This window comes from Thalia democratica, chromosome 2 (assembly GCF_965202585.1).
Source record: "Thalia democratica chromosome 2, ktThaDemo2.hap1.1, whole genome shotgun sequence".
Classification (NCBI taxonomy): Eukaryota; Metazoa; Chordata; class Thaliacea; order Salpida; family Salpidae; genus Thalia; species Thalia democratica.
This window is the reverse complement of record NC_139166.1, coordinates 75,185,512-75,197,539: the sequence shown is the minus strand read 5'-3', so window position 1 is coordinate 75,197,539 and position 12,028 is coordinate 75,185,512. Positions and strand designations below refer to the sequence as shown.

The following is a 12,028-nucleotide window of genomic DNA, read 5'->3' as shown; positions in this document are numbered from 1 at the left end:
TACACTACCACGGTGCACAAACATCAGTGAGCTTTTTTTGAATCTTAATCTATATGGAGTTTATGAACTTGGAAAATTTCCTCGTGAAGTTTTTCATTAAAGCCGGTTCACAATGATGTTTACGCACCTGATCTGTATATTTGGTGTTCGATAATCGAAAAATTCGTTTAACTTTTCAAAAGCTATACAACCACACTTTAAAAAGACAAATTAAGCAGAGAAATAAAGGATAAAGACTATGCATTTTTTTTAGTAGAAGGCGGGCATGCGCCAGTGTCCCTCCCCACGCTACGCCCCTGCTTTACAGTGAATGCCATATTTGCCAACATTTTCCACGCTCAGTGAAAACTTAACTTCGTTACAACATTTTTTAATCTTTACTTTTGGCGAATAAAAAGAAGTTTTCACAAGTAGCACAACAGTTGATAAAAAATAAAGTTTTTAAACTATAACGATGTAATTACACTTTATGTGTAGATTCGTTAATGTCTAAAAAAACAGTAAAGAAAACTATGTTGACCATAACTCTACTTTAGAAGTTAAAGTTCGTTTCATTTACTGAATATTGAAGCAAAGCTGCTTTTCGTATACTTCATCAAAATAAAATTAAGGCTTATATAAAATTTAAGAAAGTTATTAAAAACTTTATAAAGTAAGATTACAAAGTGATATAGAAATAAAAGAAATAATTTGAAGTATCGCTAAAATAAAAGTAAAGTTTTTTTGCATTTTTTAAGTCTTAATAAACTGTTATAAAAATAAAACTATAAGGTAAAAATAAGTACATTTCAAGCTCAAAGTAAAATATTTTTAAAAAGACTGGAAAACTTAATAAATTAAGTGTCTAAAAAAAGGTAAGTATTTGCGTGCTTATAAAAAACATTTAATACAATTATTCGGAGGTAATTATTTTTTTTTTACATAGATTTCACAAGAAAAAAAAAACGAAAAAAAAATCTGTTAAAAAACTGATTGAAACTTGAAAATTTCAAACGCTAGATGTCGTTGTTGTAACTTTCCCCGCACATCGGCATGAGCATCATGGGGACTTTTCTCCTCCTCCCCATCCTCCTCATCTCCCCCTCGTACGCCTCGCACAACCTCCTCAGCTCCTCGCACTCCTCCCGCATTTCTTCTATGACGTCATAGTACTCGGCCTCGAAGCGCCGGAACATGTCCTCCAGGTCGCCGATCTTCTCGGATAAGTTGACTCGCTCCCCGTCCACAGACGCCTTCGCAACGTTATCAAAATTATCAGTTTTCAAAACCAGATTTTTTTAAATGTTAGTTAACGTTTTTTGTTAAAATGATAGTTTTTCTGATAATTTGGTTTGATAAAATTCCGAAGGTTAATAATTTCATCCGATAACAATCCGATGTAATCCCTTGAAATAAACAACAAATTCAAAAAATAAATTTAACTGGTACTTAAACCTATATGTTGCTGACAATTTTTTTGTGCAAAAATTTTTAATGCCTTTGCTGTTCGTTAAAGTTTATAGTTGAAATTAAAGAAAATATTTAAAAAGAATAACTAAATATTAAACAAACTAAAATTTTTTTTTACGGCTAAACTGTGTTCTTTAAAGATGTGGTAGACTAAATTTTATCTTTTTTACTGTGATATATCAGATACTCTTCATATTCAACAGATAAAAACTTATAAAGATAACGACTATAATTGAATTTGTAAAAAACAAAAATAAAAATAAATAAAAAAACAAAATTATAACCCTAAAAATATACATTATAAAATGCCAAACGTGTTTAATAAGAGATAAAAAGTTTATTCAAAAGAAAGTTTGTGTTTATTAGTTAAGAAACTCTTAAAAGATAAAATTTTTAGTGAAAAAAAAAGTACAATTAAATTGATTAAGACAACATACTATATTGACAGTTACTTAACGATAAAAATAAAATTATTCTAGATCAGAGATCGGCAACCTTTTAAAAGCCAATTTCCTATGAAAAAGTTGATCGCGGGCCGAACTGTCCAAAAATATTTTTCTGCGGGCCGTAGTTACTTCAAAATGTTTGTTGTAACTTATTTTGAAATACTATTTTAAACCAGAAGTTTTATAAAGAAAAAGTATTAGTAGAGCACTAGTATTGAGTAATTATTATTATAAAAGTCTAGTTTTACGCTTTTTCCGTAAAAATGCTTCAGATTACTGTTTTCAAAAAGGTAGTTTTGAGCTAAAAAGTAACTCGCGGGCCGCAGTTTTTGGCTTTGAATGTCGCATTTGGTCCGCAGGCTGCAGTTTGCCGACCACTAATCTAGATAAATAATGTAAAACAAAGAATAAATTAACAATAGCAATAACTTTAAAAAGAATTAAATTTAATATATTAAATAATAAAATAACTTTACTTACTTCTAAGCAATCATCTAAGTTTTTAAGGTAAGATGAAGGAACTTTTTGAAGCAAAATTTTCATTTTTGTGTTCTCATGTTCCAAATGAACGTTTTCTAGCCTGTTTTTTTAGTATTAAGTTAACTAAGAAACAATTCTAAAATTTTATCTAATAATATTGAAAGTAAAAAATAACTTAGTTGAAAATTTATTTATGAAATTTAAACCACCAAAAATCTTTAAACAAAAAGTCAAGCTTTGACAGTTTCTTTTGGATTTAGTTTTGGAGCTAAGTTAACATTAGTTAAGTATTTAATTAAGTTAACTTAATTAAGTACTTAAACAATTAGTATTTTAGAAACCAATTAGTTTTTTACTAATTACGTAGATTGAAGACTTCAACTAATTATTTAAGAAATGAATAGTTATATTGTTTGTAAGTGTTCGTCAGTAAAAATATCAATAAAAGACTTTTTGTTTCTGTTATAGAAGGTTTTTTTAACTTTGTCGATTTTATTAACCTGCATAAATGATATTCTCTGGTATTTTTCGAGGTAGAATTTTCAGCACAGCTAGCTAAATGATCTTCAAGTTTTGCAAGCTAAAATGTTGTTCAAAAATAATAATTTTGGTCTGCTAAAGCAATAAAAGCAAACGAAACTTATTTACTTTATACCGTTATCAGTTTATCCAGTTTATTTAAAAATAACAATAAAAAAAAACCATAAACTAAATAAATATTTTAATTAGATGCAACACATAGTTAATTTTTTTAAATACGTTTTAATTAAAAACATTTTAATCAAGATGCACAGCGAAAAACAAATCTACATTACTTATTCCTTGTGATATATTTTATACTTTAGTTCAATTGTTAATAGATCAATAGAAGTTATATTACTTTTTCCAACAAATCTTCATACTCGTCTTTCCTACTTTTAAGTGAGCATCCTGCTTGGGCTAAAGTTGAAGAGAAACTGTAGATTTATAGTTAGTTTGATCAGCATTAGTTATATTGATATTAAAATTTGTAACTCAGCTACGAAAAATAATTAGTAACGGCTAACAGCTTTCAGTTATTTCTATATTTGTAAAAGAATATTTTCAAAGTTTAAGGTATTGTACAAAAACTAATTATGTTAAACTAAATTTTTTGCTCCAATTTAAATGTATAGTAGTTAGAAATTTGAATCATACTTGTAATCTTGATCTTCAAATCTTCTAGAGCGTTCCTTCCTTTTTAAATCTTTTATCTGTATTTGTTTCGATAAAATTAGTATTTATACAAAGTTTAATATGGTCTAAACTTTTTTAAATGAAAACATATTTTTGCCATGTTTTATTTAATTTCTTTACAAAAAGGCTTCGCATAAGCATTTAAATAAGCTTAGCGTAAAGTTTATAATAATATTCAAAAAAAGCTTTACTTTAATCGCTACATTTGTTGTTTTAACATAGGTGAGCTTCAAAAAAGTGAAGTTAAAGTGTACATACTAAAGTTAAAAGTTCATGCTTTAGTTTGAAAAATGTCAATTTATTATTCAACTAACCTGTTGCACGTACTTTTTGTTTTCATTCATCAGCTTTCTGTTGATCTCCTTCATTCTAGCGAAGTTGTCTTCCAGGTGGTAGAGAGCTTCTTCTTTTTCGTTTATTATCTGCCTCGCAGTTATCAGTCTTTCTTCGTAACTGGTAAATTTGAATACACGTTTTGGTTAATTTTAATTTGGAACTTGCTTTGACTGCGAATTACTACGTTTCATTTGTGTTAAAACCTATTGAGCACAAAATAAGCTAAACACGTTTCTACGTTAAAGAAATATAACGTTTAATAATAATTAACCTCAATATGAAATCGTTAGCTTTTTCGAGTACCTAAAGCTTTTTACTGTTACTTTTTTTAAATTACTACTTAGGTTGTAAGCAAACTACACTTACAACCAGTCAGTTCGTACAGTTGTACTAATGAAAACTCGCATAAGAAAGTTTTATTTGTGATCAAGACTCTGTAACTCAAAGACAAAAGAAAACACAACATCAAAATTATTTTTCCTTTTATGTAAATGTATTTATTTTTCTATATATAACCAAATTAACTACAAACTCATTTCTTATAAAATCGCTTTCTTCCCTGGAAAGATCTAACCGGCACTCTAGGTCATCTATTTCTTCGTTCTAAAGAATTGAAAAAAATTTAAACTCATATAAAATATTAATTTGTTTTGTACAAAAATAATGTAAATATAATATTTACCCTTAGTGAAAGATTGTTGTCGTTGTTACTTTTTGTTTTTTTCAATTTTATTTCTGCGACTCCGAGCTCAATGTCTTTTTGTCGCAGTTCAGTTTCCGCTCTTAGAAGCTTTCGAACGTAGCTGTTAGCAAATTTAAAACAAAAAACTTTTAAAAAACTTTGTTATTTTCTTTTAACTCATGATAATTTTTAAGGTTTTGACTAGTAAAAGTATAAACTACAGCTTAAAAAAAAACTTACATGTAATTTAGCCTTTGATTTTAATGGTAAAAAGAATAAATAAAGTTTTTGTATTATGATTAAAAATATATTCTAACCAGTTTCAAAACTTCAACTAGTTATTTAGTTTTTTTGAAGTTTGTTACATGAAAATAAGTCTTAAAATATTGAACTAACAGTAAAATAAAGAAAACTTAAAGCGAAAAACTATAAAGTCATTTATATGTAATTCTACAAACAACTTAAAGACTGCAAGTATTCTATAAAAATAAAGACAGATAGTAAACAAAAAATATTTTATGCTCTATATGTTATTTTGTACACAGCTTAAAGATAAACAGAACTTTTTGTCTTTTTTTAATAATCTCATTTCGTTTATTATACAATTACATGGGTAGCAAACATGAAACATTGTAAAGACAGTAAACAGAATAGGTTCTTTCAACAGGTTTCTACTAAAAGAACTAGATAGTAGTTTAATGTTTAGATAAAGAACCTAGAATGTTTTGTTCATGCAAGGTAAGCAAAACTTTTTGAAAAATGTCTGAACGATTCAATCAATAACTAACCATAAGATCAAAATATAAAACTTTTTTTCAACTGTGTTACGATTATAAGGTTCAGAAATTGTTTATTTGGAATCCTATGAAAAGCGGCGAGAAAAGTATTTTTCTTTCAAAAAAATATATTAATCGTATAATAACCGCTTGAAGCCACAAACCTGTTCTGCATTTGCTCCTTGACCTCTTGCTCGTTCCTCAGAACTTCCTCGTTCGCTTGCTGCGCCACGTCCAAGCGGAGTTGCAGCTCCCTGGCTATCTCGTTCTGCAACATTCTGGTTGGTAAAACATTTTTTACATATGTTAATCACGTTACCTTCTCGTTGTTCAACTCGTCTGCTCTGAGGTAGCACGCCTCTTTGAAGTCGCTCATTTCCGCGCGAACTTCTTCTTTCTCCCTTTCCAGGGCTTTCACGAGTTTTCTGTGTGGTAAAGCGTTTGCTTCGTTTGTTTAAAACAAGCTTGAAAGTAAGTTTAAAGCAACATGTTACTTTGTTAAGTTTAAGTTTGAAGTTTAAGTTTGAAATTTAAGTTTGAAGTTTTAAGTTTACAGCTTATACGTTTTCAATTGTATTTTTGTTTATTATGTCTTTCGTAACTTGTGTAACTTATTTATACACTTACAATGTTTTAATTCTATCATACTTTTTAAAATTATTTTCAAAGAAGTTTAAGTTAATTATTTGTCTATTGAAGTTTTATGTATTTAGATTTCAGCTTTTTTTGAAACTATAGCATGTTTGTTACATATGTAGACTGTTATAGACTGTACAGACAAAACTATGACAAAAATACATTGTAAGTTTAAGGTTTTTTATTTTCTTAGAACTTAGTTATTTCTACTTTTTTTTTGTTAACAACTAACTAGATGAAAAGGCACATTTGTCGATAAACAAAAACTTTTTTTTAATATTTATATGCTATTAAGTTAAACTTAATACTAACTAAAAAGAAAAGGGATCTAAACTATCTAAAACAACTTAATCAATGCTAAATTGCAAAGTATTATAGCTTTACTTAAACACTGCATACCTAATTTTAGTAATGTTAAAATAAAGTTTTTTGTCGTTTTTTAAGTTTCAGCTAAGAATTAAAAATAAAACAAGTTGTAAAACTTTACAAAACTTTTATATTGTCAACAAAATCGAACCTGTATTTTTCTACTTGACTCAAAAGTTTTTGGTTATTTTCGCTGACATTCTTCACACCCGCCTTCATTTCTTTCATCTGAAACATTTTGATTGTTTTGTATGTTTTTTAAATATAAAAACATTTTTGTTTACACCACAACAAAAACCAAAAAAAAAAACAGTTCAGTTGTTAAAGTTAGTAATCTTTATGTAGTATTAATAAAATTTACACAATTGAACAAGCTTAGTTAGCGTTTAAGGTTGTTAGCAATTGACCTGCTTTTGTTTACCAAGCAAAACAGGAGAATTTTGGTTTTAAGTGTTTTATTTGAGTTTTTCAATCTTCGTTTAGACGAAAATAAAACTATAGCATTTATCATTTTAACCATTATCATTCCAAACCCATAAGGTAAAGCTTGCAACTGACCTGCTTTTGTTTGTCGAGCAAAACCTCCTCTATGTTGGCCATGGTCGACTTCAGGTTCCCCTTCTCCTTCCTCACCTCCTCCTTCAGACCTTCCACCTTCTCCTCGTAACTCTCGCACCTCTCCTTCAGCTGGTCGTTCTCACTTTCGACCGATTGCAAGTGGGCTTTGGTTCTAAAAAGTCTCGTTTTACTAACAGAGTTTTTATAAGTTGTTGAACTTTGTGGTACATTATTTTTGGACTTTTAGAAGTTTCTTACCAAAATTTAGTTTGATAAGTAGCTTGAAAAGATTTTTTTTTTCTGCCTTTATGAAAGATAAAATAATTCAACTTTCGAAGTTATTTAACTTTTTAAACTTTGTGGTAACTAGATTTTTGTTAGTTTCTCAACTAAACGATTAGTCAAAGAAATATTTTGAAAAACAAGATTTAGATTTTTTCTGCTTTTATTGATTTTCAATATAAAATAAAAATATCTACTACTGTACCTTAACAATATGTTTTCCTAAACATACTTAGCCAGCGCTTGTTTTCGACAAAACAAGTTTTAATTATCTAAGACTTTGTGGAAATATTCTGCAATAACAAGCTACCTTTTCAGCGTGCTTTCCAGGTCGCTGTTGACCTTCTGACTGAGCGTGAGTTGGTTCTGGAGGACGTGGCAGGTGCTCTTCAGATCGCTGATGGTGATGTCCAGGTCGGAACACTTCTCCTCCAAGCTGTCTCGGTTTTCCTGCGAACGTGTGTATTTGTCATTGATCTTGTGCCTAGGTGTTTTTATTTATGCTATAAAAAGGAAATAATTCAGATACTAGAATTAAGAAAAAAATGAAACAATATTTTCAAGTTCTCATAGATTAAGAATACCGTTACGCTCTTCAACTGGTTTGTTTTGTCTTCCAAAACTTCATCCAGGACTTCCTTATCTTCGGTCAGCTTAGATTTCAGCTGCTCAAGATTGCTCACTTGTTCCCTTTTAACGTAAATTTATTTAAATGAACGTATATTTTGTTTTACAGCGTCAAGTTATTAAAGAAAATAGCATAAAAACGGTGTTTGAAAATGTTTTAACTAATACTGAATTGTCACTACTTTAACTTTTCGGCCTTTTCTGTAAACTCGGTGTTAAGAGTTGTTAGCTGTTCGTTGTTTTCCACTGACTCTTTCAGGTCTTTCTAAAAAGTAGAAAGAATAATGCTATTAGTTTTTTTTATTTTCCAGTTTTATTCAATTGTTTTAATTGAAAAAATTAACTAATAAATAAAACTTTTTAAATAAAACTTGGATTTTAAGTACTCTACTGTAAAAACAAAATGTTTATAAATTCTACTGTAAGCTTTCAATAAACTCAGTTTGATTGAAATAACAGTTTTAATAAATAAAAAAATCGCAAAAAACATTGTTTTTCTAAACTATACACTTTTTGTAATATGTTTAGTAGTTTATTTGCGCTATAAATCATTAAAAAAACATAGCTATTTTTTGAATTACTTAATAAAAATTTATACACAGTAATTTATAAGTCAATTTTTTAGTTTTAGTTTTTTAAAGTCTTAATAAAGATAAGTTACTTGAATTTGGTCGAGTGCTTTTTCCGTTCTAACTTTTTGGGCATCCAAGTCGGACAAACTCTGCTGAAATTCGATTTCTTTTTCCTTTGACTTTTCAATTTGCAAGGAAATTTCGGCCCTGTAAAGTTTAGTTTGAAAACTTTTTAACTGAATACCGAATGTATGCGATTAATTTAATTTCTCAAAATTAAATATTAAAGAAAACACTTATTAGTAATTTGGTTTTATATTTACTTATTTTCTGAAATTTCATCATTTTTCTGACTGATTTCGTTGTTTAAATTTTCTCTGTCCGCCTCTAAAACTTCAACTTTCTTTTTCAAGTCATTCACTGAGTCAAGGACGCTAAAACAAGTGCAGTTAGTCAGTAAAGCATTTTTATGTTAGCTATAAGAAACTAAAATTGTTAACCTTTGCACAAAACATTGAATGAAGTCGTTTTTTTCTTCTCTGAACGACTGATTCGCATCGCCGAAGCAGTCTTTTATCATAATCATTCCTTCCTTTCAAGTAAAATAGGTTATAGTTATCCGAAAAATTCCTTTTAAAAATCGAAGCTAAATAGTGTTATTAAAGCATTTGACAATGTAATAAAGTTAAATATTTCAACAAAAATATATATAAAAACAGATGAAATGTGTTTTATAAAACAATACCATCCGTTTAAACATGTTTAGTAAAAGAGTGGTTTGTTTCTAAATTAATTAAAAATTAGTTTTTTTTTTTATTTTTCTGACCAAAAAAGTTATTTATACTTTTAGTTCTTTTTTTTATTGAAAACTTTGTGATAGACTGTTTACCTGATAGGTGTTATTCTTTTCTTTGAGCTGGTTTAGCTCTTCTTTCAAACTGGAATTTTCTGAGTTAAGCTTTTCTAGCTTGGACCTGTAAAAATCAACTATTCGACATTTGATCGGGGCACAAAAGTATTAATCACTTTTACAACCTTATTTCTTCCACCATTATAACAGATTCATCCTTAGCTGTTTGCTTGGTAACTTCTTCTACGGCAACTTGTGTCTCTTCGGCAGATTTCTAAAAAACATTATTTGTTACATTTAATCGGTGTGAATCTAAAAATTGTACAAAATTTAATTGTAATATTTTAGTTGAAAACTATGTTGATTTTTCAAATAATGTTTTCGTTTTTGCCATTTTGCATAAATATAGCGCTTTTTTAACTCAGTAAAAAATATTAATAGGAGTTGAAACCAACTTAAAATATTTAAGGTTTAACTTTTGTAAAATGAGCAAACAAAATTTGTGCTCAAAAAGTTTATAATGTTTGGACATACTCTAATACCATTGATTGTAATGATTAAGTTTAAAACAAACTATAAGAAAATGTAAAAATAATTTAAAATATCTTAATTATACTACTTTATTTAAATTTTCTATTTATAAACTTTCTTCAAGATTTTTTTTAGTTTTGTACCAAAAACATAAAAAATAAATAGATCTAAAAATCCTAAAGAATAATACACAGAATTTTCAAGGTTTTGATCGTTTAAAAATTGCCTAAAAATGACATTTAAATTATTTTTATCACATAAGTTGTACAAGACTCTTTATTTCAAACATGCAGAATAAACTAGTTTTTATGTTATTAGAACTAAACATAATTTTTAATCGAACTAAAAAATACAAACATCATTTTTGAGCAATAATTTAAGTTATTGACAAAATTAAAACTCACGTTTTGTTCTGTAATGTTTTCTACAAGCGAATCATTAAGGTCACTACTAGGAACATCCTCTAAATACCTTTTGTTAAAAATACTACTAAATATTAAAGGTAAAGAAGGTTAAAAACAAGCTGTAAACTTTATACACATATCAGAAAATTAGCAAAACTTCATAACTGTTAATTTATCTTTTTCGTACACAGAATTAAAACTTTCAGTACCTTATTTAAAATTCAACTTTACAAAAATTTTAGCTACGAAAACTTACTTTGTTATATCGTTTTCATCAATAGTCTCGTTATGAGCTCTTGTAACTTCTTTTTCCAAATTTTCAATTTTTGTGCTGAGCAAAACTTTTTCTCCATTTAAAACTTCTTTTTCTCCGCACAACCTAACCAAATAAACATAACTTAACACTGTTATATGCTTGTATTAAACTGATTTTTAAACAGACTCGCTAAATTTTAGATTTATTTATAGAAAATGTAAAGTTAACTTTATTGCTGAACACTTTTAAAATAAAAAAACCAAAAAATCAAATAACGCTGGTAATCAACACACTAACTTACCTTTTGACAGACTCTTGCAGCTTCTTCACCTTGACATTGGACTCCTGCAACTTTTTCTTCATCTTGTGCTCATTGCACTTTGCTGTTCGCACTTCCTCGTGCATTTCCTTCACCACCTTGTTCAATGAGCACAGCTGCTCTTCCTGCAACAAAAATAATTAAAGCAATGCTTTTGTTTTACCGAGCTAAAAGTTGTTTAAAAAATTTTCGTAAACTGGTAAGAAAGAAAAGTATTTTTAAAGAGTTTTTTAAGCCTAATGCGCCAAAAACTTTTTTTTACAAAAAAAAAATCATGTTTTTCAAGTCAGTTTTATACTTAAAAGTTATACTGGTACATCAAACTAAAAAGCATACAAAGCTAGATGTTTATAAATTTATTTTATTTATATATAATGAGTTAAAAGGTTATGATGAAAAAACCTACCACATTTTCATTGTGTAAAAGACTAATATTATTTTTATTAGTAAACTACTTGAATTTTGCTTTTGTATACTTTAAAATATGGTTAACATTAATTTTTAAATGGTTTCTTTAATTTTTAAGCAGTCGATTCGTGTTTCAAGTTATTCGTTCTGCAAGTTAAAGAATGCTTAATAGAACTCTTAAGGTAGATTTCAATGAAAATATTTTTAAAGGTAAAAACAAAATTTTTGTAATTCAGAAACTATCTAAAACTTTTACATTACAATAACTTGAACTAGCTTAAATAGTACTTAAACTATTAAGAATTAAAACTCGGCAAAGTTTAACAAACAAAACTACTTTTGTTTTTATGAGTTACAAACTGTTTCATAGTTTTTACTTTTGCATTTTTTGCTTACTATCTCACCTCCCAACTTTTAACTTTCGCAGCTCGGATCTCCATGTAAGATGACATTATTAAACCCTAAATTATAATTTTACACTTTTTTATTTGTTTTTTATCATCATTAAACTTTTGCTCAAAAACTAGTTTAGTTAAATATAAATATAATATTTTTGTTGTTATCTTTATTATATAAAAGCATGTATAGACCAAACTTTACAAGTTGAAACTTAATTTGATGATAAAATATAATGCATTTTAAACAGAAAAACAACAGATTTTGAAACTATAAAAGTATACAAGTATATATAACTGTTAGTTTAATAAGCTCTTAGTAAAACTCAACTTAACTTTTTTTCTTTGTTTGCTATAAGGTTGAATGATATCACTAGTAACAAAGTACAAAAATAATAAACTGCTTATCTGACTGTAAATTCTGTTATTTTTAATAAATA

The 12,028-nt window shown here is 27.8% G+C and overlaps 1 protein-coding gene across 1 annotated transcript; it reads right to left on the bottom strand.

The window, feature by feature from the left end:
- Nucleotides 1-995: 995 nt before the first annotated feature.
- Nucleotides 996-11,645, bottom strand: LOC145828946 (uncharacterized). Its single transcript, XM_082936690.1, has 24 exons — nt 11,598-11,645; nt 10,768-10,910; nt 10,467-10,589; nt 10,211-10,277; nt 9,461-9,549; nt 9,315-9,399; nt 8,926-9,017; nt 8,749-8,859; nt 8,515-8,632; nt 8,036-8,118; nt 7,811-7,916; nt 7,537-7,676; nt 6,945-7,116; nt 6,538-6,614; nt 5,704-5,809; nt 5,549-5,652; nt 4,609-4,729; nt 4,459-4,529; nt 3,905-4,043; nt 3,552-3,607; nt 3,256-3,331; nt 2,876-2,955; nt 2,376-2,475; nt 996-1,232 (listed from the first exon to the last, which is right to left on the bottom strand). The coding sequence occupies exons 1-24, from the start codon at nt 11,643-11,645 to the stop codon at nt 996-998; spliced, it is 2,544 nt and encodes an 847-aa protein (XP_082792816.1).
- Between the last annotated feature and the right edge of the window lie 383 nt (nt 11,646-12,028).